A 20,838-nucleotide genomic window follows, 5' to 3' on the forward strand; every position below is an offset into this window, starting at 1 on the left:
TTGACTTAAGGGAGGCTCTCCATAATTCAGCTGAATATAGTCCGATTTGCATGGGTTTTTTGTTGCATTCGTATTGGAGCAAAAAACGGAAAATCTTGCACATTTCATTTTCGAGTATTCAGAGCTATCCGGAGTACTAATGTCGACTAACATCAACGTAAGCTCAAGCAACCACGTGTTGGTTTTCAAATTAAATTAAATAGAGTTGCACTTACTTGGAAATGTCTCGCTATTTGGTAAAAAGGACATGGATATGTGTATCCAATAGTATATAATAAAAAGCACAAACTTGGTGGCATATCAACTCTCTTTATCAGTTTGTTGTTTATCGGCATTCCTACCCAACTACAATAAATTGTTGTCTATTTGCAATTGGCAAACATCATTATAAAGTCATGCTACCCCTAGCGTTACCGAGAGTATTAATGAGTTGTGGCCGGGCAAACAAATTCATGGCGTTAATTGGAAAAATTTGCAAGTGCGGCAGCATCGCCGTCGCGTCGGCCCGAATTGGAAATGCAAATATGCAAAACTTTCAGTGGTCGGGATGATGATGCTGACGATGATGATGATTATGTAAATGATGACGTTTGGGTCATGAACTAAAACCGATAAATTTAGTAGACGATTAAAGGGCTGAATTTAATAAGTTTTCATGCACTGCTCTGCATGATACTGCATGCTTGAGATATCAATTATGCTTCTTGTTTTTGGCTGATTGATGAGACGGCATAATGGCAACGACCTTCACTTACCCACACTATCGATTTCATTCTCGCTGGGATCACGATGAAATATATCGCCATAGTACTGATCGTGCTGCTCCGATTCGACGCTTTGCAACGACTCTTGGCCCTCGTAGTCAAAGTCGTCCTGTGTGTTGGCCTGTGGCTGTTGATCCAGAGGCTCATCATCCGGGTCGTCAAAGCGGTTGCGATGACTGCTCGCCTGTCGTTTGCCCGCAGCTGCTGCCAATCGATTGCGCTGCACCCCGCCCCCGCTGCTGCCGAAGCTGTTGCGTTTGAAGTGTCCGCCACCACTGGCGGCAAAGCCACGCGGTCGGGGTCGGGACGAGGGCTTCGGTTTGGGCAAAATGTCCGCTATGGTGGGTATTTTCTGATTGACGGTGCGATTGGGAAACAGACGTCGCTCCAGAAAATTGGCAAAGATTTGCTGCGTTATCTGATTCTGCCGGGCAATCTCGCTCTGGTCCAACTGAAAACTGTTGGTACCTGAAATAATTGAAACGTTAAAAGCAAAATGTTGAAAAATTAATCAATTCATTGTGCGTGGCAATTATGCAAGCGACCCGACTGCCCCCATAATATTCATAAAAGTGGGTAAGTACTACGAATACACGTAAGCATGTGTGTGCGTTGCTGTTTTGTAATTACACAATAGCTGCCCCATTGAAAACAAGTGCCCACGACTCCAACACTCCATGCTGCGATGGCCAACAAGGTGTCGAAAATGAAGCAATTAAAAACGAGTAAGACCAAATTATTCAAGTGGCGTAATGAATTTTTGATGATGTCGAACTGAAGCGCCCCGCTTACTGTGACACGCGTCCATCAGACGCTCAACCCCCAGAAAGCACAAAGTCTGGCCGACTCTTGAGTGCTCAGGGCCAAAACAAAACAAAAAAGGCAAATTGACTTTGCTGTTAATTCAGCTACTGGTCCATGGGTGCACTCCAAAAAATTATTACTACCTCTTATTTGTTGCAGCTAAAGAACATTTTCCCAAAATGTGCAAAACCGTTTTCACTTTATTTATGTATTACACTTAATTCTGTTTTTACACGGTTTGAACATTTATTTTATTCCCCTTAGCACGATTCAAAATTACATACATGATCAATGTATTTTTTACACGACTTTTCCTGGAACCAATCTACCGTGTTAAAACAGAATTAGGTGTGTATGTCTAAATAGTATGTATTGTGTCATCTTCTATCAGTTGATAAGGTTTATCTGTCTATTTAGATAGTTCGGATAGCTACAATGCTTATCTCTCAGCAGTCTGCTGATAAACTACTGCTTTACTTGGCCGCTTTATTTGGTTTTCTGTTCCTCGATATCTTGATTGCATGCCTTAAAATTCCAGTATGATTCGAAAATACTTAATCATGTTGGTAATACAATTTGATTTAACTTATGTTATAGTAATTTAATAATTTATTCTTTTTATGTTCACAAGGGTTTGTTGTTTGTAATGAAACCAAATATGTCATATTTTTTTCAACTTAGTTTAAAATGAACATTTGCTAAATAAAGGAAACTTTCTCTATTTCTTCGAGTGCATAATACGTCTGGTTGCGCTGTAAGCGGTCCAGCGGGGCTTTTTGGGGCATTTACTCCAAGCACATATGTACATACATATGTATGTTTGTATGTAGGTCTGCACTTCATTTTTCACCAACTAAGCTGCCATCTACTTTTTCCCTCAATCTTTCCCTTTTTTCCAAGACCGCCATATGTTTTAATGACAGATTGATCGTTTGCCATTATAACTGTGTCAAGGCCATACGAGATTTTTTATTGCCTCCGTCGCTGCAGGCTCTGGGATTCACATTCGCAATGATGAGTTGGAATTTCAAAATAATTGATATAAATATTGTTATAAAAGTGCGGACGAATCGCTTTTAAGTCGCACTTCGTTTGGCCCACACTTTTCTTGTTTGTTTATTTATCCAATCTAAAAGCTAATGAGTCTCCACAGTCCACCCATAACTTGCCTTCGCTTTTTACTACAAGTATATGTATTGTTGTTGGCCAGCATAAAGTCGCATGTCGGGCCATAATTTGATTGCTCGTGTCGCTGCTTCATTTATGAAACACCTTTACATATGTAAACAATTTCGTGTGTGCTTACCTTCATTTAATAACGCAAAATAAAGTACAATTTATTATGCAATTAATTGTCATTTTAGCTAAAGGCCATTTATGAGTTTTATTGTGCGCCGTCTTGCTTCGCAAGTTTTAATTAAACAGTACAAAATACTGTCCACGTCCACCCTGACATTTGTCTGAGTACGTATTTAAAGTATTTCCTTGGAACTCGCCTTAAACTGCTCCATTCGTTGGGGGGAAGTCGACTGCAGGTGATTAATTAGACAACTTACTGTGCTTTAACCATTACACAGATCGATTAGTGGGACAGAAATGATAATGTTTGGGTTGTGCTTCGATTGCCCTAAGGTAAACATCATATCCATTATCTGAAGCGGAGGCAAAGCTATAGAAAATACGGTGGGAATTAAATTATAAATGCGTGAGAGATGGCGATAATAAGCCAACAACAACTGATGGGAAATTACAAAAATATACAAAATGGTAACTGAATTGTAAAAGGGCGATCGGCGTAGACACATTTAAATTAATAGATCGGCTACATTAAAGGTAGAGAATATTCAGGGAACTTACGAAAACAAGGCTAAGTTTTCAATAACAAATTTTCGTGGGGTGAGAAACGGATGAATTTTCTATTGAACAGAGATTAAGTTCAACCATTTTCATTCATATTTTCACTAACCTTAGGCATCAAGCAAGAAATATTTTAACTAATTTTAAAAACATTAGGTATACTCATATTTAGTTTTTAATTTTATAATTGCTTCTATATATTGATTTATTTTTTAAAGTTGATTTACAATTTTGCGTAGCATTTTTATAAATTTGAAAATATATATATTTATTTCACAAGCCAATTAATAAACCCATATTGGCACTCGTCTCGAAGTTCTAAATATCTGGCGTAGAGCAAAGGGAATTAAAGAAAGCACTTCTACAATTAAACGATTATAAAAGGTTCGCATTGGGATTAGGGTTAAGAAGAAAACTATGTGGAGTAATGGGTTCGAATTTTGGAGAAACTATGGCAAGCAATGACTCCCTAAGATGATTCCTAAGTATTATAATAGGAATCGGATTATAAAGCTACAGTTATAGAATAAGTTTAAGAAACCTTTTGTTAATCTCGAGAAAATTTCCATTGTAATTTAATTTTTTGGCTTAAATTCAATTATTCCTCATCTAATCTCATCTAAATTTTCATCTCTTCTTATTTGTTGACCAGAAAAGAGAAATAGAGTTACTTTTCCGTTGTTTTTTCTATTGCCCACTGATTTTGTAAATAAACTTCTATTGGTAAAGGACTTGAAAATAATGACGTGCAAAAACAATCTTTGGAGTATCATTAATTAAGTATTTTTCTGATATACTTAAGTTATATGAGCAATGCATTTCCATCCCATGCTATTGGTAATGCATTGTGATCTTTGGCTCTGTTTGGTAACAAAGTACTAAGCTGCAACAATTGTACACTAACAAGAAACAACTGAACGAAGACAAAATCGAATGAATCATTATGGATCATTTCAAAAGATGTTCAAAATGGCAAAAAGTTCAACTCAATTGCATTTTGAGTGCCGCACTCAAATGTAGATTTGCTTCGGGCAATGAATTCGAGCATGGGGTTAAATTACCGATTTCTTAGCCATAGCCAACCGTTTTTGTTCAAATTGAATTTCGGTAACATGCGTTTTGTATGTACGTGTAATTAAGGCCTTCTTTTCGTCATTTATTCAAATGGAACGCTATTTAGGCAGGTGTCGGTTAATTGAACAGGAAATGCCGTCAATGTTAACAACAACAACTGACAACAATAGTTCAACAAGCAGATATAATAACTTCTTTGTTAGAGTGTCTCACAATTGTTCTCAACAAGCTAACAAATCACGCTGAATAAGCCATAATACTCGTATAATCCTTGGACCATTATTGCACTCATTATGACGATTATTTGAACAACGCAAGTTGTCATTACGGTTTTGAACAGTTCGTGCAATTTACGTGCCATTGTTTGGCATTGTCCATTGATGGTTGGCAGCGACGCGTTAGAGCGGCAATTGGTCATGGAAATTGAAGTTGGGCGGCCGGGTCCGAAACGTGATGGCCTAAAATGGGTTTTCGAATGCGCTCAATCGATGCTTGTTCCTTCTAGTCGAGTTATTGATTTCATGCAGCAATAGCTAGATATAACCATTACCATTATTTTATGCTGCCACGCTGAGGCAACATTGAGAATAACCCAGTTGTGTCTCGCTTGATATGCATCTACTCGTATCTTGGGGGCAGACTGAAGGCAGAAGGTAGCCACGTTTGTTGGCTAATTGTCGTTACCAAGTCAACCATTTCCAATTCAACGGGGCTCAGGCACATAAATCATTGTGTCTATCTCGCTTTCTGGCGCTGTGGCGTGTGTTGCATGAGGATGCTGAACCACCTTGAAAATGCAAAAACGTATCAAACAGTAAATCATGTCGACTTGCATCTGTTGCTGTTACAAAGGCCCCCGACAACTGCGTCGGCGTCTACTCGTAATATCGCATATCTGCAGGGCCGCTTGCGCGTGTAATTGCCGCTTGGCTGAAAAGAGGTCATCTGAACTGAGATGTTTCCACAAAAGATTTTTCCAGCTAACTGCAACGACTTGTTTCGCAAGCGTAGTGCAAATGAAAAGCACACGACCGACCAATTCCGACGATGGAGTGAGTGAACAAACAAAAAAGTGGCAACTAAACGCCTAAGTCCAAGACAAGACTTCCACATTCCATAGATGCGGTTTTTAATTTCAAATTGTTTCCAGATTAACTTGCGATTTTGTAACGTGCACATAATTACACGATTTTGGTGCGCCTCTACGTGCATGTCTTATCTGACTGTCTGTTTGTCTTTCAGGCATTGCCCACATTGCGTATGCGTTATGTACGGCTGACAACTCAGATTGGAAAAGCAACTCATACGCCCCGTTGGCTGCAGCTGTGGCTGTGGCTGTGACTGTGGTTATGATTGACGCACTTCGGGGCGTGCGCATAATCAAAAACCATTTGGTAGTTTACTCATATAATTGCAAACGGATACAACAAAAGCAACAACTTCCAGTTAATCGGTTCATTTTCAATGTCAGGCTTCAACTCAATCATTCTTAATTTAATAATGGTCAGCCTCTTTGCTGTCATTAGGGGTCGTAACATCGAACTTAGAGTTTAACTGACTATTAAGTACCCTGAGTGGTTTCTAAAGAATATCCAACACACAAAAAAGAGAAGTATAGTACGTTTTTTTTAGTTTTTTAATTTTTTGTATACCATTGTGGGCAAGTCTCGTGGTTTTAGCTTCAAACAAAGAATAATCGTTTATTCAACCAAGCAGAGTGACAAAGAGATGGAGTCTTTCTGTCTTTGGGACTAACACAAATCGTGATAAATAGCTGCTTTTAGGCTCGACTCCATATCGATGAGGTAGTTAGACTCCATATACTTTATGCAAATGCCCCAAGACGCTTTTAAACGCGCATCTATAAATTAAAAATCGAAAAATTTGCATACATCATGTAAGTTGTTGGCATTTTCTGTAGTTGCCAAACTTGTCCAGCTCACGCAATTTGAATTCTATATGGAAATTTTTGAGGTTCATTGACAAATCAATTTAAAAAACTTTCTAAATAATCCTCTATTATGTGGCTCGGTAAAGCACAAGTCGTTGAACTCGCAGCTCCAACGCTGTAGTCCATTAATCTTAAATGTCCATTTATGCGCGGCTAGCGTTCATTTAAATGTCTTTAGAGCGCACACACGCGCTTTTTGCTGTTCTCTTTGGCCAAAATGTCACAAGTTGAAGGACCAACTTACTAACAATGTTTTGCCATCTTAAACACAACTTTTATAATGCTTTCATTATTAATTTGTGTAGATTTCTATCGACATTTGAAACAGCTTTTCGCTCATAATCTGAGGTCATCAACATTCCACCAATGCACTCGAAGCTCCTCTCAACTGGCATCGCAGCTGGGAATGTGAAACGAATTTCTATCCAAAAACAAAAAAGCCAAAAGTTGTTAAAACTAGATTCTCGCCACTAGTCGTTATGCTTATCTTCGTCGTTTTCTGATCGGCGATGCTTTTGGAAATTTTTGCTCGAGGCATCTGAACCCTGCTGCGCTTAAAGCAGCCACTCTCCGGCATTAATAATAATTTTATTAGCTTAGTCAGTTGCTGCTATGCTATATTATGTAGTTTATTGGTGTAAATTGTATGAATCCAGTTTGGCGAGTTCATCAGGCGAACATGAAATGGAGACTGCGACTATACTCGAAGCTCTGATTGCGGCTGCAGGCCGCGCAGTAAAATTGAAAATGAAATTTATGTAATTGTTTCGTTCTACTTGTACATGCAGCGCCCAGTGAAGAGGTTTCGCAATAGGTCCTGAACTTTAAATTAGCATAGGCAAATTAAAAGTGCATATTTATTATTGCTTCTAGCAGTATTTCGCACGTGTGAAGAGGTGCAATGGAATGTGAAAGGTTTGAAGATCAGAGAACTTGGCGTAACGAATTGAATCATCCAAGAACGATCTTTACAAAAATTACTTCTTTTGAAATAACTTGAATTAATTAATTGATTTTGATAATGTATTACTATACTATAAGCTTTTGGCTTTTAATAAAACTTGGTATGTAGTTTTGTAATAATTCATGTTCTTACTTTTCAAAGGAGACAAAGCTGCCGTTTAAATATAGTAAATACAAACGGGTTAATATATTGCAGTTGGCTAATAAACGTTTTTGTTTTGTAGCTGTACAACATATTTTATAAATAAATTTAATAGTATTATAATACTGTGTACAAATATGATAGGGAGAATGAGACGAATCACATCCATGAAGAAAGCAAGGACCAACTGATAAACAACACGTTAAGCAATTAAAGAAATTTTCCCCCAAATCGTTGATTAACTACTAAAGACATTGCTGGTGCTGTTGGCATTACTAATGGATCATTCAACACTATTTTAAGAGAACTCTCGTAAAAGTCAAGTCCCATTTGTTGCCAAAAACAATAGACCACTGAACTCGGTTTTCGTGACCATTTCGTCTGATTTAGATCAGTGCGACCTCTGGCTATTTATTTAATTAAATTAATTAATTAATTAATACCACCTCGGGGACACCCCTGTGGCACGATTGAGGTGATTTTAGCCCATCGAAAAATGTACCCAAGAAAACATATTTTTAGACGACTTTGAGGATTGAAATAAGTTTTCAAAATTATAGCCAACTAGTCGGGTGGTTTTTGTACACATGTACTTGTACTTGTTCTATAATTAAATATGTTAAATTAAAGAACAATTTGTTATTATTCGTCGACTAACTGCATGGATACACTTAACATAGATAATCCATTGAGAAAAACTGAATTAATAGAGGTGCTATCTTTAAACAAGAAAGGAATGCTAAAGTCGAGCAGGCTCAACTCTTAAATACCCTGTACCACCCAAAAAAAAAAAAAATAAATAAATTTAATTAAATTAATTAATTAATTAAATTAAATTAATTTAATTAATTATCTAAATTAAATATAAAATATTCCATACATGCATACATACATTTACATCAGAATCGTGTCTATGCGTGTTGGTGTACTTGTACATACTTGTTTGTGTGTATGTTTGCATTGGCCTGGTTATATGGCTATAACTTTCTTTCTAATTACCCTATCATAACTTGGTATACGGATATATAATCTCTAACTGGAAGTGTCTACTAAATTTTAGTTAAAAATTCCAAGAATTACGGGAGTTATAGAAAATCGTGAATAGGGGGGAGTGGGGGGGGGGGTGCATCGGAAAAAATGAATAAACTCGTCCTTTCTCGGGCTCAGGAGAATCTGTATACCAAGTTTGGTTATTCTAGCTCTTATACTTTCTGAGATCCTTGCGTTCATACAGACAGTCGGACAGACAGACGGACTGACGGACATGGCTATATCGACTCGGCTTGTTATGCTGATCAAGAATATATATACTTTGTGGGGTCTGCCACGCCTCCTTCTGTGTGTTTTACATGTACACTCGCACAAAACTAATATACCCTTGTACCCTTTGGGTACAGATAAACACCCCAACTCTGAGAATATCAACAATTACTATGTCTATGCGTGGCCTCGTTGAGCGAAACAACAACAACTGCATATAACATATTACTTCCTTTTAAATAGATCTATCATGATTGAGAAATTCTAAGAATTAGTGGGGAAGGACACAAATTCGGAAATACAAATGTTTCGTGTATTCATATAGACAAATGGTGTCTCTAGCTCTTATAATTTTCGAGATATAGGTGATTATACAAATGGCGATACGGAAAATAGTCTATAGGGGAAAGTTGGGAGTGCATCAAAAAACAAAACTAACTGCTGCTGCGTACATACTAAGTATTAAATTGTGTGTCTCTATCTCTTATAGTCTCTGAGATCCAGGTGTTCATACGGACGGACAGACATACAGACAGGGCAACATATACTCGTCTTGTCGTGCTGATCAAGAATATATAATAAACCTAATATACTATATTACCTTTTAGGTACAGAGTATAAGTATTCAACATTCAAAAGTTACTGAAACCCTTAAACTGCAATTAGTTACGTAAGTAGAAAAGTTGATAATTATTAGGGATTATTGGCTGGGAAGTCAATTAATTCAGTTTCTAATACAAGTACTATATACTGTGGGAATTAACATGGAGATAATGGGTAAATAATAAAATAACCTGTTAGCACTCGGCAAGGCTCCCAGGCACAAAATATTCTCTTGCACGCTGAGTACGAAAAGGTCAAGTGTTTCCATCAAACGCATTCATATACATAAGTAGTAGTGCTATGTATACCCGCTCCTGCTCACACACACATGCTAATGTGTTGTTCCAATAGGCGAATTATACATAATGGGTAATACATATGTACATATTTGTGCATTGATTGGCGCACACACTCGAGCGGCTATTGATAGGGACCTTGACATCGTTTCGGCAACTTGATATCGCACGCTTTAAGTACAGACATCCCCACTACTTACCTCTTTTATCTCGGCCATTTGTGGCAGCCGCATCCTCCTCACTGAGATGATGATGCTTGTGGAAGCCAGCACTTGGCTGAGCTGCAGCGGCGAATTTTGGAGTGTTGCTGTTTCTACTGATGCTGCTACTGTTGTTGCTGTTATTGCTGTTGTTGTTGTTGTTGTTATTGTTGTTGTGATTCCTCATATTGCTGTTGTGTTGGTCGCTGTGTGAATTATTTGGAATATTTTGGCTGTTGTTACCCGAATCGACACTGACCAACGACAAGAGCACTAACAATACGGACACCGTTAAACGTATCATCATCATCATTCGATTGGGTAATTGATATTTGCAGCTGATGAGAAAATGTTTCGAGTGCACCACCAAGTGCGCCACCACCACTAAAAACACTCGAGGAGACCGCGGGCGCGAACAGAAAAAATTTTACACGGTAGACTCTGCTTCGAGCTTGAGCTGGAAACTGAAAGCGCACCAACCTGTGGTGGCTAGTGGCCGCGGAGAAAGCAAGGCGCAGGCTGAAACCGAACCCGAAACCGCTAGCAGTTGCAGGTGTAAGCGGTGGCTCAGGTGAGCAGTGGCTGCTATGAATGTATATCTAACAGCTTTGGTATGTAACACTTTCTAAATAGACAATCGGGCGCGCACGTTGTCAACGCTGGTAATTTAATTATGAATATAAAATACCAGCCGCTGACCCAACAGTTCCAATCTCTGGTTCATGGATGAGTCTCCCTATGTTTTTTTTGCTACAAGTATTGTTTTTTCAATCGCTATTCAATGTGTCGACGTTTTGTGGCTTTGTTTTCTCCGCCTAAATTTCATCGCGTAATGCAAATGAGAGTGCCTGGCCATTAATTCGCAGGCCGGCCACTATCAAGTCCAAGTCGAAGTCAGTTCGTTTCTGTTGCTGCTGCTGCTCGGATTATTAGGTAATCAGAGGCGGCAGTCGACGTCATCAACGAACAGCTGCTGCAGGTTGAGCGATCATCTACTTTCTTTCCACTTGGCTTTTGCTCTGCTCACCCGCAAGCACTTCACTGATTCAAGTTGTGCCTCTCGCTTTGGCCGGCTTCAAAAGTTGCTCGCATTCGTCGCTAAGCAGGCGAGCTGGACACATCGGCTGGTTCGGCGGCTGTTGAGTTGTGAACGAATGAGTTCGATTTGTTTGTTTTGGTTCATTTGTTTGTCTGCTGATTTCTGATTTCTGATCGCTGATCGCTGCTCGCGTCGCTTGGTTTGGTAACTTACAGACTAAAGCGTTTGAACGCAACTAAAACACGTTCCACGCTCGATTCCTCTCCGAGGCTCGGCCAACGCCATTGGTTTTAGCGTCGGCGCTGCGCTTGCGTCGCGGTCAGCTTGCTTCAGCGCACTCACAGCATCTGCAGCATCTCACGACTGCTTGCTCTCTCGTTCGGGTTGGCAACTCGTTTACATCGCAGTCGACATTTAGCTGGCCATTCAAGCGACTCTGCTGCGCCGCCTCCTCCGTTTATCGGTGTTAATAGTCGCCGCACTTTGGTCCAGCGTCGTCTGCCATCAGCATTCTTCGCTAATAGTCTCTAGACAGACGCTGGCAAAGACTCGGTGTCGTTGGTGGGAGTGTTTAGCTCAAAGTCATTTTGATAAAATGTTGCTGTTTTACAGGATTCTGCGCAGCATTGACAGGCCAAGGGCGTTTCTTTAAATAGTAGTTGATAAGTTGTTGGTGTAGGATTGACAGACGAGCAACCACAATCTGATATCCGATATTGCACAAACAAAACCTCGAATTAAATGTACATATGTACAGTAAATGTATAATTAGTAGACAAAATACAAGATTTGTAAAGCCCTGCGGTTTGAAAAAACTTGTAATTAGTACTTCTTTCAAGCTTTCATATTTGCTCAGTCTAGATTTTGATTGATGTGCAAAAGATTATAAATTACATTACGATACAAGTATAACAAAATACAGCTAATAACTATAAAACAGTTAACATAAGCTCTGCAATTTTAACATTTAATTAATTTATTAAATACTTTTGGATGGTCACAATGTGCCAAACCAACTAAGTAAATACTTAGCATTGTAATATCACCAGTTAGGCAGGGTTCCTTCTGTTAGTGAATTAATAAAAGATCATTTAGTGTCATGTATCTCCGCCATTATTTTAGCGCGCTTTAACCAATATATATAGTATATATGGTATCAATTTTTGTTATAGCCTGTACCCAAAGGTTGGGAGGTACAGGGTATTTAAGAGTTGAGCCTTCTCGACTTTAGCATTCCTTTCTTGTTTTTTTTTTTATTGTACATAGCTTTTAGTATATTTACCCAAAACTGTGTTTTGTTTTTGCAACCAGTGTTTGCGACATCTTGTTTAAATGCTGCACAGAGGTTCTGGGCGTCCACGTTATGTTCTTGAATTCATTCACTCACCCATCTTGTTTATCCATACCATTATCTTGATGAAATTTCCATAAAAGTGGCATATTTTGTATACCAATTATTTCATAATGCCATCACCCGTTCTATCGGACCGTTACCTTGCTCCCATCTCAGTGCCTTACAGTTTTTTTTGAACCTAACATAAAGGTCTTCGCCATTAGGTCGGCGAACAGTTTTTCTCACAGGTTTTGTGATTTCATTATCTTTAAATTGGCTGTTCGACCAGTGGAATCTTGCGGGCAGTCCGCACTTTCCAATCAAAATCGAATCGTTCGTGACGATACAACAATTTCAGCTTCATAGTAATTGTCCTGAAATAATGTAACTGTGCGATCGTCCCAGCAATACTGATTATGTGCTCTAGGTATTCCACCGTTCCATTGGGGTGAAAATGAATTGAACAAGTCTTTTTCGATCCGTCTAATATTAATTTGATTTTTAAAATTTTTATGTCCCATTTAGAGTTTTTTTCTCAATACCCAACCCTCAGCAAAAACTTAACTCGTTTATTTTTATTACAATTCAGGACTTAACCCACAAATTTATTTCATTGGCCAGCTCAATTTAAGTGCTGAATAAATGCACAAGTCACTATTTTGACCAGTTAGTAAAATTATGTGCGGAAGCTCACCAATTTCATTCCAAAACAGTGCTACTAAACTTTACAATTGATATTTTTGTGGCTTTACACCTATTTTGTCCATGAGTGTAAATAACCCATTGTTCCCTTACTGGCTTTAAAACCACCAGATATGACTACAGCATTATCAATATTAAATTTCTTTTGCATTTCTTGTTGATGCAAAAATTATTTACACTCTGTACTTGAAATGTACAGGAGCAGGACGATATGTCTCATCATGTCGATCATATGTATGTACATATGTATATATCCTAAAACAAGCACTTTTCAGTGAAATGCTTAACTATGAACTGTTATGTTGAAGTCCAAATAAATTCTCAAGCCGTTTATCCCAAATTTTACATTTATTGAACTGCATCTAAAATATAATCGATGTGTTTCTTTAACTAAATAGTCGTAGCGTGCACTTGAGGCCAATTAACTGCTAAAATTTCGACAATTTCGGTGGGTTACTTTTGTTTCATTTCGATTCGTTCCTCCGCGACAATTGGTTTGGGATTTTGCTGTTTTATGTTCTCGTATCGGGGGCGGAATAGTACTCTCTAACATTTGGTTTTGTGATTGTTGCAAAGTCCAGTGGTTGGTTGGGTTGAAAATCCGGGAGGTGGTCTCACATGCATGAGGTGATGCGAGCTGCCTACTTCTTCTTCTTGCCCTTCTTGCCCTTCTTACCCTTCTTGCCCTTCTTGCCCATGGCAGCGTCTAGTAGGGCCTCCGTAACATAGGTGTCTGTTGTGACCTTGCGAGCTGGCAGCGTGACGGGCTGCTTGGGCGTGCGCAGCTCGATTTCGATGGTGTTCTTCTTCTTCTGCGCCTTAGACTTGCTACCAAGCTTCACAAGGAACACATCACTATCGGTTTCGTCGCACGTTTTGTAACAGACCTGCACAGCAAAAACAAAAAACAAAAAATAAACATAAATAGAGAAAAATGTTGAAACAACAAATGGTATGCAATTTTCGTGGCATGTGAAAATGTGGAAAGTGATAGATTTATAGACAAACGGGCAGCAGGCAAGCAGACAAGCAGACAAGCACATCTAACCAAAGCTGCTGCCGCTCCACATTTAGAGCTGCAATTGGCGCACTTATGCAACAACAGCGACTGTGGCAAAAACTAAAATTGAATGCAACGACAAAGCGTTTTGGCTTCAGGCCCCCCTCCGTCTGCTCCGCGCCTCTATCTCGTGGAATGTGCATCTGCAGCCGAGCTGCAGGCCGCACAACGTCTGCATTGAGTTGCATTGAGGCCAAACGACCGAGAGACCCAGTGAGCAGCGGCAACATTGCAACATTTCCACCTGTGCAGATACAATTGGCAGGTCTGGCTCCAGCCGACCGATTGTGAGGCTTTCGAGCGGCTGCTAATTTATTGGCAACACTCTAAGCACGACCTGGGGCGCTTCTTACCTCTATGCCCTTGCGGCGTGTGTCCTCGTTGATACCCTTCATGGCATCGGTAATGTCGCGTCGCTCCACCTGCATGCAGCAGTTGCGCTGATTGAAGTTTTGTGGCTGGGCACGGGTCACCGGTGTGCCGCCGCCGCACAGTCGACGCCGATAGCAGTCCACCTTGGCCTCCTGCTGATCGCACATCTCCTTGATCTTTGAGAAGGGCACGTAGTAGTTGTCCGCCTCGCAGGCATCGTTCCCAGCATACTTGATGTTGGCTCGCACTTTCGGTATGTGCGGATGGTTGATGATCTTGCCCCCGGTGCGGCGCTTAATATGATTGCGAGCAAAGGCACTGCGCTGGAGCAACGCGTTCACGCACTCGCGTTTCTGATTGCAGTCCTGCAGGAGGAGGGCATAGGAATTAGGGGAGGGTTACATAAGAAGATACCGGTTCACACGCCTCTATGTCCTGCCTGTAACACTCGTCATCATCGGCTCCCAGATCGGGATCATCATCTGCGCCATCATCCACACAGTCCACCTTGTGTGTGTCCTTGAGCACGCGTATGGTCAGTCCGCTGCCATTCAGGCACGCCTCGAACTCATCGTAGGCCTCGAAGCTCGGCTCCGGACGTGTCACCTCCACAAAGCACGGCTGTATCTCCGGACTGCAATCGCAATCGCACTGGCACTGACAGCACTCGTCGCAATCACCCTCTATAGGAGGAACCAACCACGATGAGTACCCCCCTTCCCTATGCCTTGTTTGCTTAATACCTACCCGGTTGCGGCAACGGAATTGGTTGTTGGCATTCGTTCTTCTTCTTCTTTCCTTTACCCTTTTTCTTCCCCTTTTTGGCCATTTTCAAAAGTTAGTTCACCAGATCCTTTGTTTTTGCTCGAAATTGAATTTGGAATGGATTGGATTATTCAATTTGGATATTGTACTTAACCAGTAAATGGCGCAATTTCCGTATAGCTCGTTGGCGCGCTACAAGTAAGAACAATAAAATATCGGGGATAATATAATTAACTATCTGAGCAAAATACGATTTAATACTGAAATTTACAGTTACGAAATGTCGCACGTCTCCCGCGTCTCTATTTAAGGCACCACAAACACATTGATGCATCCAAAAAACCTCGAAAACAAAACAATTTTTTTTCTATTTAGACAGCACGAAATTTCTCAACCGAAATGATTGTGAACAATACATTAATTTTAATCCCTGCCAACGTGTTCAGTCACTTTCAAATTTTGTAATGACATTTGAATCATGGAGCGATTGATAATAAACAACAATTGTAAACATTTTCAGAATATCTTAATTTCCAGCAAATACGAGTACTTACTATATAGACATTATGGTCAAGGAATGGGCATAAAATGGTTTCAATTTTAATTTTAATTTAAAAGAAAAACTATTAGTCGAGTATAATTACAATGAAGCTTAAGAGTTAAGTTCGATTGAAGGACTCTTATTTAAAGACCTATGGGAACAATCTAGGTTGGAATACTTTTAATGAGTTTCTTACTACTGAGACCGGTCCAAGACTGTATTTATTCATCTACCTATTATTTATATTCGTTCTTTGTATACCCCGAACCCGACAGGCTCCTTTTCACAGGTCCCCGAAGAACCTAGATATTAATAACAAGTCGGTTACGAAATCGATATAAGCCTTTGGACAAAGCAATCGTTTGATGTGTATACGGATGGAAAGACAGATGAACTCGAGTCCCAGTATACACCTAATTCTGTTTTTACACGGTAGATTGGTTCCTAAAAAAGTCGTGTAAAAAAATACATTGATCAAATGCAAAATGAATCGTGCTAAATGGAATAAAGTCGTGGTTACACATTTTGAATTTTCAAATCAAAACCGTGTAAAAACAGAATTAGGTGTGTGTGTCTTTTTTGCTGGAAAGTTAGGAAAGTTATTCTATTTTTTGATCAAAAGGTAAGTAGAATTGGAGTATGGAACTCTAAAGATCAGTGGCTCCAAATAAAAGGGGAGTTGAAGGTGCAATTAGAGTTCCATTATAGGTGTGTTTTTTGCTTGAAAGTTAGGAAACTTAGTATATTTTCTGCTCAAAAGGTAAGTAGAATTGGAGTATGGAAGGCCAAATATCAGTGGCTCCAAATACAAGGGTAGTTGAAGGTACAATTAGAGTTATATTTTGATTTAATTACCCTGGTCGCAACACATTTCGTATTCGGGACAACAAGCGTTCTCACAGGGATCACATTTTCCGCACCTTGATTCCGGTTTCGCATCGGGGTCACAGACCTGAATAACGCCTCCACCGGATTGACGTGGATATTTGTCCTTTTTTCCACCTTCGACACTTGCACCGCCTCGATTGCGCGGCATGGATGGAATGCCACCACAAGGATTGCATGGCTCCAAGCGCTGTTCTATTGGCGATAGCTTCTTCTTTTTCTGTGGCACGGTGGGGCAGGCTGGACCAAAAAAGAAGTGTATTGTGTGGGGCATGGAGGCTTTACACATGACTTTATACTCACCACGGTCGAACTCATCCTCGCAATAGTCGCAGGGACACATCTTATCCAGATTGCAAGCAAAATACCGCAGACACTTCATGGGCTCATCATCTGGCTTGTAGCACGGATCCGGCTGCACGCACACTGGGCTCGGGCTGCGACACTTACCCCTGCACTTCTTACCTCCAGCTCCTGCAGCCGCAGCCGCGCCAGCGCCGCCGGCACCACCACCACAACCGCCACCACAGCTGGATGGGGGAGGGCAAATCTGTCCGCCGCCGGCGTTCTTTGGTGCCTTGCCGCAGGATGGACAAGACGGACAGGGCTCCGGGCACTTGGGATTGCGCGAGCAGACGCGATTGAAGGGGAATGAGGACACAATGGCCGGTCCATTGCACACCAGGCGCATAATCAGTACTATGTTACCCGTCTGCATCTTGCACAGATTGAAGAGCGGGAGAAGACGCTTTGAAAGCTCCGAGGTGGGGCAAAGCTGCTCCTTGCGCTCCATCGCACGCTCATAGCAGGCGCAATTGTCCAGCGGATTTTTGCTCGCCTGCCTCATCTTGGGCATGTTGTTAATATGCTCGTTCAGAATTTTCTCCCAGTTAGGGTTCTCAGCTTGGAACGACTCATTAACACGATCGAATATCGGCTTAGCGGCCAGATCCGACAGGCCAATGAGAAACTTGCAACGATCGGTTCGTTTCTTATAGACGTGAATCAGCACCCGATCCTTGTCAGTCACCGGCGACTCAAGGGAGAACATGCAACACTTGCCGCACTTGGGCTGGCAAGGATTCACGCAAGAGCCATATTCACGATCGCAGATCGACACGAACACGCTCGATCGGAACGTGATCTCGCAGCATGTGGGGTACTCCTCGGGGGCGCACAGATTCTGTCTTGTGATCAGCAAGTCGTCCACCACAAACTCGAACATGTATAGAAAATTTTGCGCCATTTCGTGAAATTTTGTGAAAATAGCGGATAGCAAGAGTAGGAAAAAAAAAAGAAATTTTGATACTACTAAAAATTAATTTCTAGGAAATACATCTGAGAAAGCCGAGACTGTTTATAAATAAGATTTTAAATAAGTACAAGAACAGGCCTGCTTATGTTACGAAAAAAATGCACACATATTTTGTTGGCAAGATCTGAACATTACAAATGGGTGCAAAAGTTTCCTCATCAAGTCGATGATAAGCTCCTAATTTTTCTGTTAATCTAAAGAGAGTTGTCCACCACCAGAGAATCCTCTTGCTTCATTTTTTGCAATGCATAAAATCTTTTATTCAACGTCATAAAATACTACAAAATTGATTGAACTAATTATAACTGTCCCAGAAACTGCGTGTTTGAGGCATGATTGACTAGCAACCTCATCCGACCTGAAGCTCGCCTAGATTGCACAAAAATTTGTCTATTAAGCACACGCCGTTGAAAAATATGGCGACACTTCTTTTGCTTAAAGCAAATAATGAGGGTAAACAAAAATAAACAAAAAGATTTTATACATATGTAAATGCTTGGAACAAAAGGGACAGAATGCGAGTGAAGATACCTTTTAACTTAAATACAAAGGCGCAACAGCGCATGGTTTACAGGAATTTCTTTAGTTTTTCATTTATGTTTTTTTTTTGTTTTTTGTTTGTTTTACAATTACTACGAAGCGTGCAGACGCACCTTCATCCTCTAGATAGTACTAATGTCAGGCTGAGCGAAAGGATAGAGGGGGAAAAAGCCGGGGCCATTGGACAAACTCGATTCCATAGTGCATAATGCCGGTGGCGCTTACTGCAATCATGGCGCTCCAGAAGAGCATGAAGAGTAGATTTTCTGTGTTGAACTCTGCCGGATATGTGATGGTGATGAAAAACATGGCCACCGCAATGAGCAGCACCGAGGGGAAGGCCACATATCGCCAGCCGCGATGTGTTCGAAGTGGCGAAGGCATCGCACAGCCCTCATCGTCGTTGACCAGGTACATGCCCAGGAATAGATCGATGCCATCTTGACGTACGCCATCGGCAAAGTTGTTCAAATAGTAGCGTAAAATTGAGTTTTTGCCGTCCTGGATGGCACCCGCCTTCGTGCGTTTGCCGGTGCGCGTAAAATCGGTCTTTAGCGCGCCAGTGCCTGAATACTGCAGCGACACCAGATCCGCATTGTCCGCCCACACGCCCTTGAAGAGCAGTTCGAAGCTAGCGGACGCATGCTCCACACGCTGGCCTACGTGAAGCACGCCCAGCTTCTGCAGCACCGACGTCAGGGAGCGTCGCGCCAGCATGCTTTGCACCACGTTTGTGCGATCCAGACAATCGATGCAGTTTGTGCGGAAGACGCCCGACTGCGTGGAGACTAAAGTGCCGTTGTCGAAACCATGGAAGAAGCCGAACTGGTCTTGTTCGTGGGCCAGCCGATCGATGAGTATGTTTAGCCGGTCCCAGCGCATCTTGCGGCACTCGTGATGGAAGTCGAAAGCTTCGTAGCGCAAGGATGAATTGCCCATGTCCTGCGCCAGTTTCCTGAACTTTGTCTCCAATTCACCTTCGGCGCCCTTCTGGTCCACAAGGTTGATGGCCACCTGCTTTCCATACAGACCAAACTGCGTCTTAAAGTGCAAAGCGAACGCGGACATGTGATCCTTTCCAACCATGAGACTGGGCCTGGGCTTGTAGCGCAGATTGGGCAGCTGATGCCAAAAGAAAGGCATGCTGCCACGTGTTTGCACAAAGGACGTGCGCTGCCCATTGAACTCCACAATCTGCTCCGTCTCGACAAAGTTTGCCACGTTCCCGTTCTCATCGGCACCACGACAAAAAAGACGTGTGCCAGCTCGCTGTATAGAGCGCCGCGATATTATGCTCCAGAAGAAGGTCTGGCCATTGATTTGCACTTGGTTAATGGATATAAAGCCTAGAATAAGCGGCAACTGGAAGTTGTGCATCTTGTCGCATTGGAAATTATTCAGCACATGACCGTTCCAGACGAATCGCCGATCGGCGCTTTCAAACAATCCTTTTCGGGGCAAATTCAAGGATTCCTGCTTGCGTTGCAGCGTGTGCGTCAGGTCGTAGCGGTAGGAAAAGTAAAAGTACTGTGTGTCCAGAGTCCTGCGCACCATACTCAGATACGTGGCATTCTCGTTGCGCTGACAGGCATTTGGAATGTAGGGTATGATATCGTAGCCGGCCAGCCGCCATATAATAGAATTGTTCAGCACGCCAACGAATAGTCGGTGCGTGGCCACCAGAAGATAATCGCAGCTTAGAAGATGTATGGTACCCAGGACGCCGCATATGCGACGCGTGGGCCGCTGGTTGTCCACTTGCGATGACTTTGGCTGCACGCGAGTCGTCTTGTCTATTCGCCCGATAATCAATAGCTCGTCCTTACCGTTGGGTTCGACAATGAAACTCTCGGGTGTTATGTACAGATTCATGTCATCGTACACCTCATTTTCGCCTTGCAGATCCATCGTTTTGGCGATGCTTGTGACCTCACCTTGGTTGGGAAAATCATACATAAGTGAATTATCAATAGAGCTCATCGATGTGCTGACGGCAGTGTTGGTGGGTGGGGAGGCGTGTCGGCTATGGTGCTACTTACTATGTTCTAGTTTCCAACGATGACGGCGCTAACGCTCACACAGAAGCATACAAGGGCACCGGCGCTAAAAGAATAACAACAGCACTTTTCAGCAGTTTTTCACAGCTAATTTCGTTTGCTTTACTTTTTGAAAAATGTACATTTACTTAATTCCCCAATACATTTCTAGTCTGCTACGCTACGCGTTTCTGCAGCGTATGTGTATGGGTCGGTCCAACTAGAACCAGTGTTGCCACAGTACGCGTACTTTTACGCACGCCTCATTCTGGTTGCTGCGTGATAGATTTTGTTATCGACTAATCGAGGCAAAACTCCAGAGTTGCATTTTCCGTT

The 20,838-nt window shown here is 41.5% G+C and overlaps 4 protein-coding genes across 5 annotated transcripts in view; all 4 read right to left on the reverse strand.

Moving 5' to 3' along the window:
• The window catches only part of LOC115624517 (macrophage mannose receptor 1), a 30,540-nt gene extending 19,793 nt beyond the window's left edge, over positions 1-10,747 (reverse strand). Inside the window, exons 1-2 of the mRNA XM_030519232.1 lie at positions 9,915-10,747; positions 756-1,232 (exon numbers count right to left, since the gene is read on the reverse strand). Coding sequence (XP_030375092.1) covers positions 756-1,232; positions 9,915-10,227 — 790 coding nt within the window. The 5' untranslated portion in view covers positions 10,228-10,747. The remainder of the gene's footprint in view (positions 1-755; positions 1,233-9,914) is intronic.
• Positions 10,748-13,317: 2,570 nt separating this feature from the next.
• On the reverse strand, positions 13,318-15,309 carry LOC115624681. Its single transcript, XM_030519484.1, has 4 exons — positions 15,168-15,309; positions 14,847-15,103; positions 14,402-14,785; positions 13,318-13,875 (listed from the first exon to the last, which is right to left on the reverse strand). The coding sequence occupies exons 1-4, from the start codon at positions 15,247-15,249 to the stop codon at positions 13,630-13,632; spliced, it is 969 nt and encodes a 322-aa protein (XP_030375344.1). The 5' UTR covers positions 15,250-15,309; the 3' UTR covers positions 13,318-13,629.
• On the reverse strand, positions 15,239-17,915 carry LOC115624683. Its single transcript, XM_030519485.1, has 3 exons — positions 16,915-17,915; positions 16,582-16,851; positions 15,239-15,377 (listed from the first exon to the last, which is right to left on the reverse strand). The coding sequence occupies exons 1-3, from the start codon at positions 17,855-17,857 to the stop codon at positions 15,313-15,315; spliced, it is 1,278 nt and encodes a 425-aa protein (XP_030375345.1). The 5' UTR covers positions 17,858-17,915; the 3' UTR covers positions 15,239-15,312.
• Positions 17,916-18,493: 578 nt separating this feature from the next.
• On the reverse strand, positions 18,494-20,715 carry LOC115624603 (phosphatidylinositide phosphatase SAC1). 2 transcript variants are annotated; one of them, XM_030519349.1, is made up of 3 exons: positions 20,630-20,647; positions 20,506-20,569; positions 18,494-20,400 (listed from the first exon to the last, which is right to left on the reverse strand). In XM_030519349.1, exon 3 carries the CDS (start codon positions 20,372-20,374, stop codon positions 18,605-18,607), a length of 1,770 nt encoding a protein of 589 aa, XP_030375209.1. In that variant the 5' UTR covers positions 20,375-20,400; positions 20,506-20,569; positions 20,630-20,647; the 3' UTR covers positions 18,494-18,604. The 2 variants fall into 2 exon arrangements, with proteins under 2 accessions (XP_030375209.1, XP_030375208.1); XM_030519348.1 differs by having other exon boundaries at positions 20,506-20,715.
• Positions 20,716-20,838: the final 123 nt, after the last annotated feature.

This window comes from Scaptodrosophila lebanonensis, unplaced genomic scaffold, assembly GCF_003285725.1.
Source record: "Scaptodrosophila lebanonensis strain 11010-0011.00,11010-0021.00 unplaced genomic scaffold, SlebRS2 tig00000061-arrow-pilon, whole genome shotgun sequence".
NCBI lineage: Eukaryota > Metazoa > Arthropoda > Insecta > Diptera > Drosophilidae > Scaptodrosophila > Scaptodrosophila lebanonensis.

Excerpts from the sequence above, each read along its gene's own strand:
- LOC115624681 (XM_030519484.1), bottom strand. The coding sequence starts at position 15,249 with ATGGCCAAAAAGGGGAAGAAAAAGGGTAAAGGAAAGAAGAAGAAGAAC. Across the intron at positions 15,104-15,167 it reads AATTCCGTTGCCGCAACCGG|AGGGTGATTGCGACGAGTGC; the intron begins GTAGGTATTAAG and ends TTCCTCCTATAG. Across the intron at positions 14,786-14,846 it reads GTTACAGGCAGGACATAGAG|GACTGCAATCAGAAACGCGA; the intron begins GCGTGTGAACCG and ends CTCCTCCTGCAG.
- LOC115624683 (XM_030519485.1), bottom strand. The coding sequence starts at position 17,857 with ATGGCGCAAAATTTTCTATACATGTTCGAGTTTGTGGTGGACGACTTG. Across the intron at positions 16,852-16,914 it reads CGAGGATGAGTTCGACCGTG|CCTGCCCCACCGTGCCACAG; the intron begins GTGAGTATAAAG and ends TTTTTGGTCCAG. Across the intron at positions 15,378-16,581 it reads CGAAATGTGTTGCGACCAGG|CGCGCCAACGAGCTATACGG; the intron begins GTAATTAAATCA and ends TCTTACTTGTAG.
- LOC115624603 (XM_030519348.1), bottom strand. The coding sequence starts at position 20,374 with ATGGATCTGCAAGGCGAAAATGAGGTGTACGATGACATGAATCTGTAC.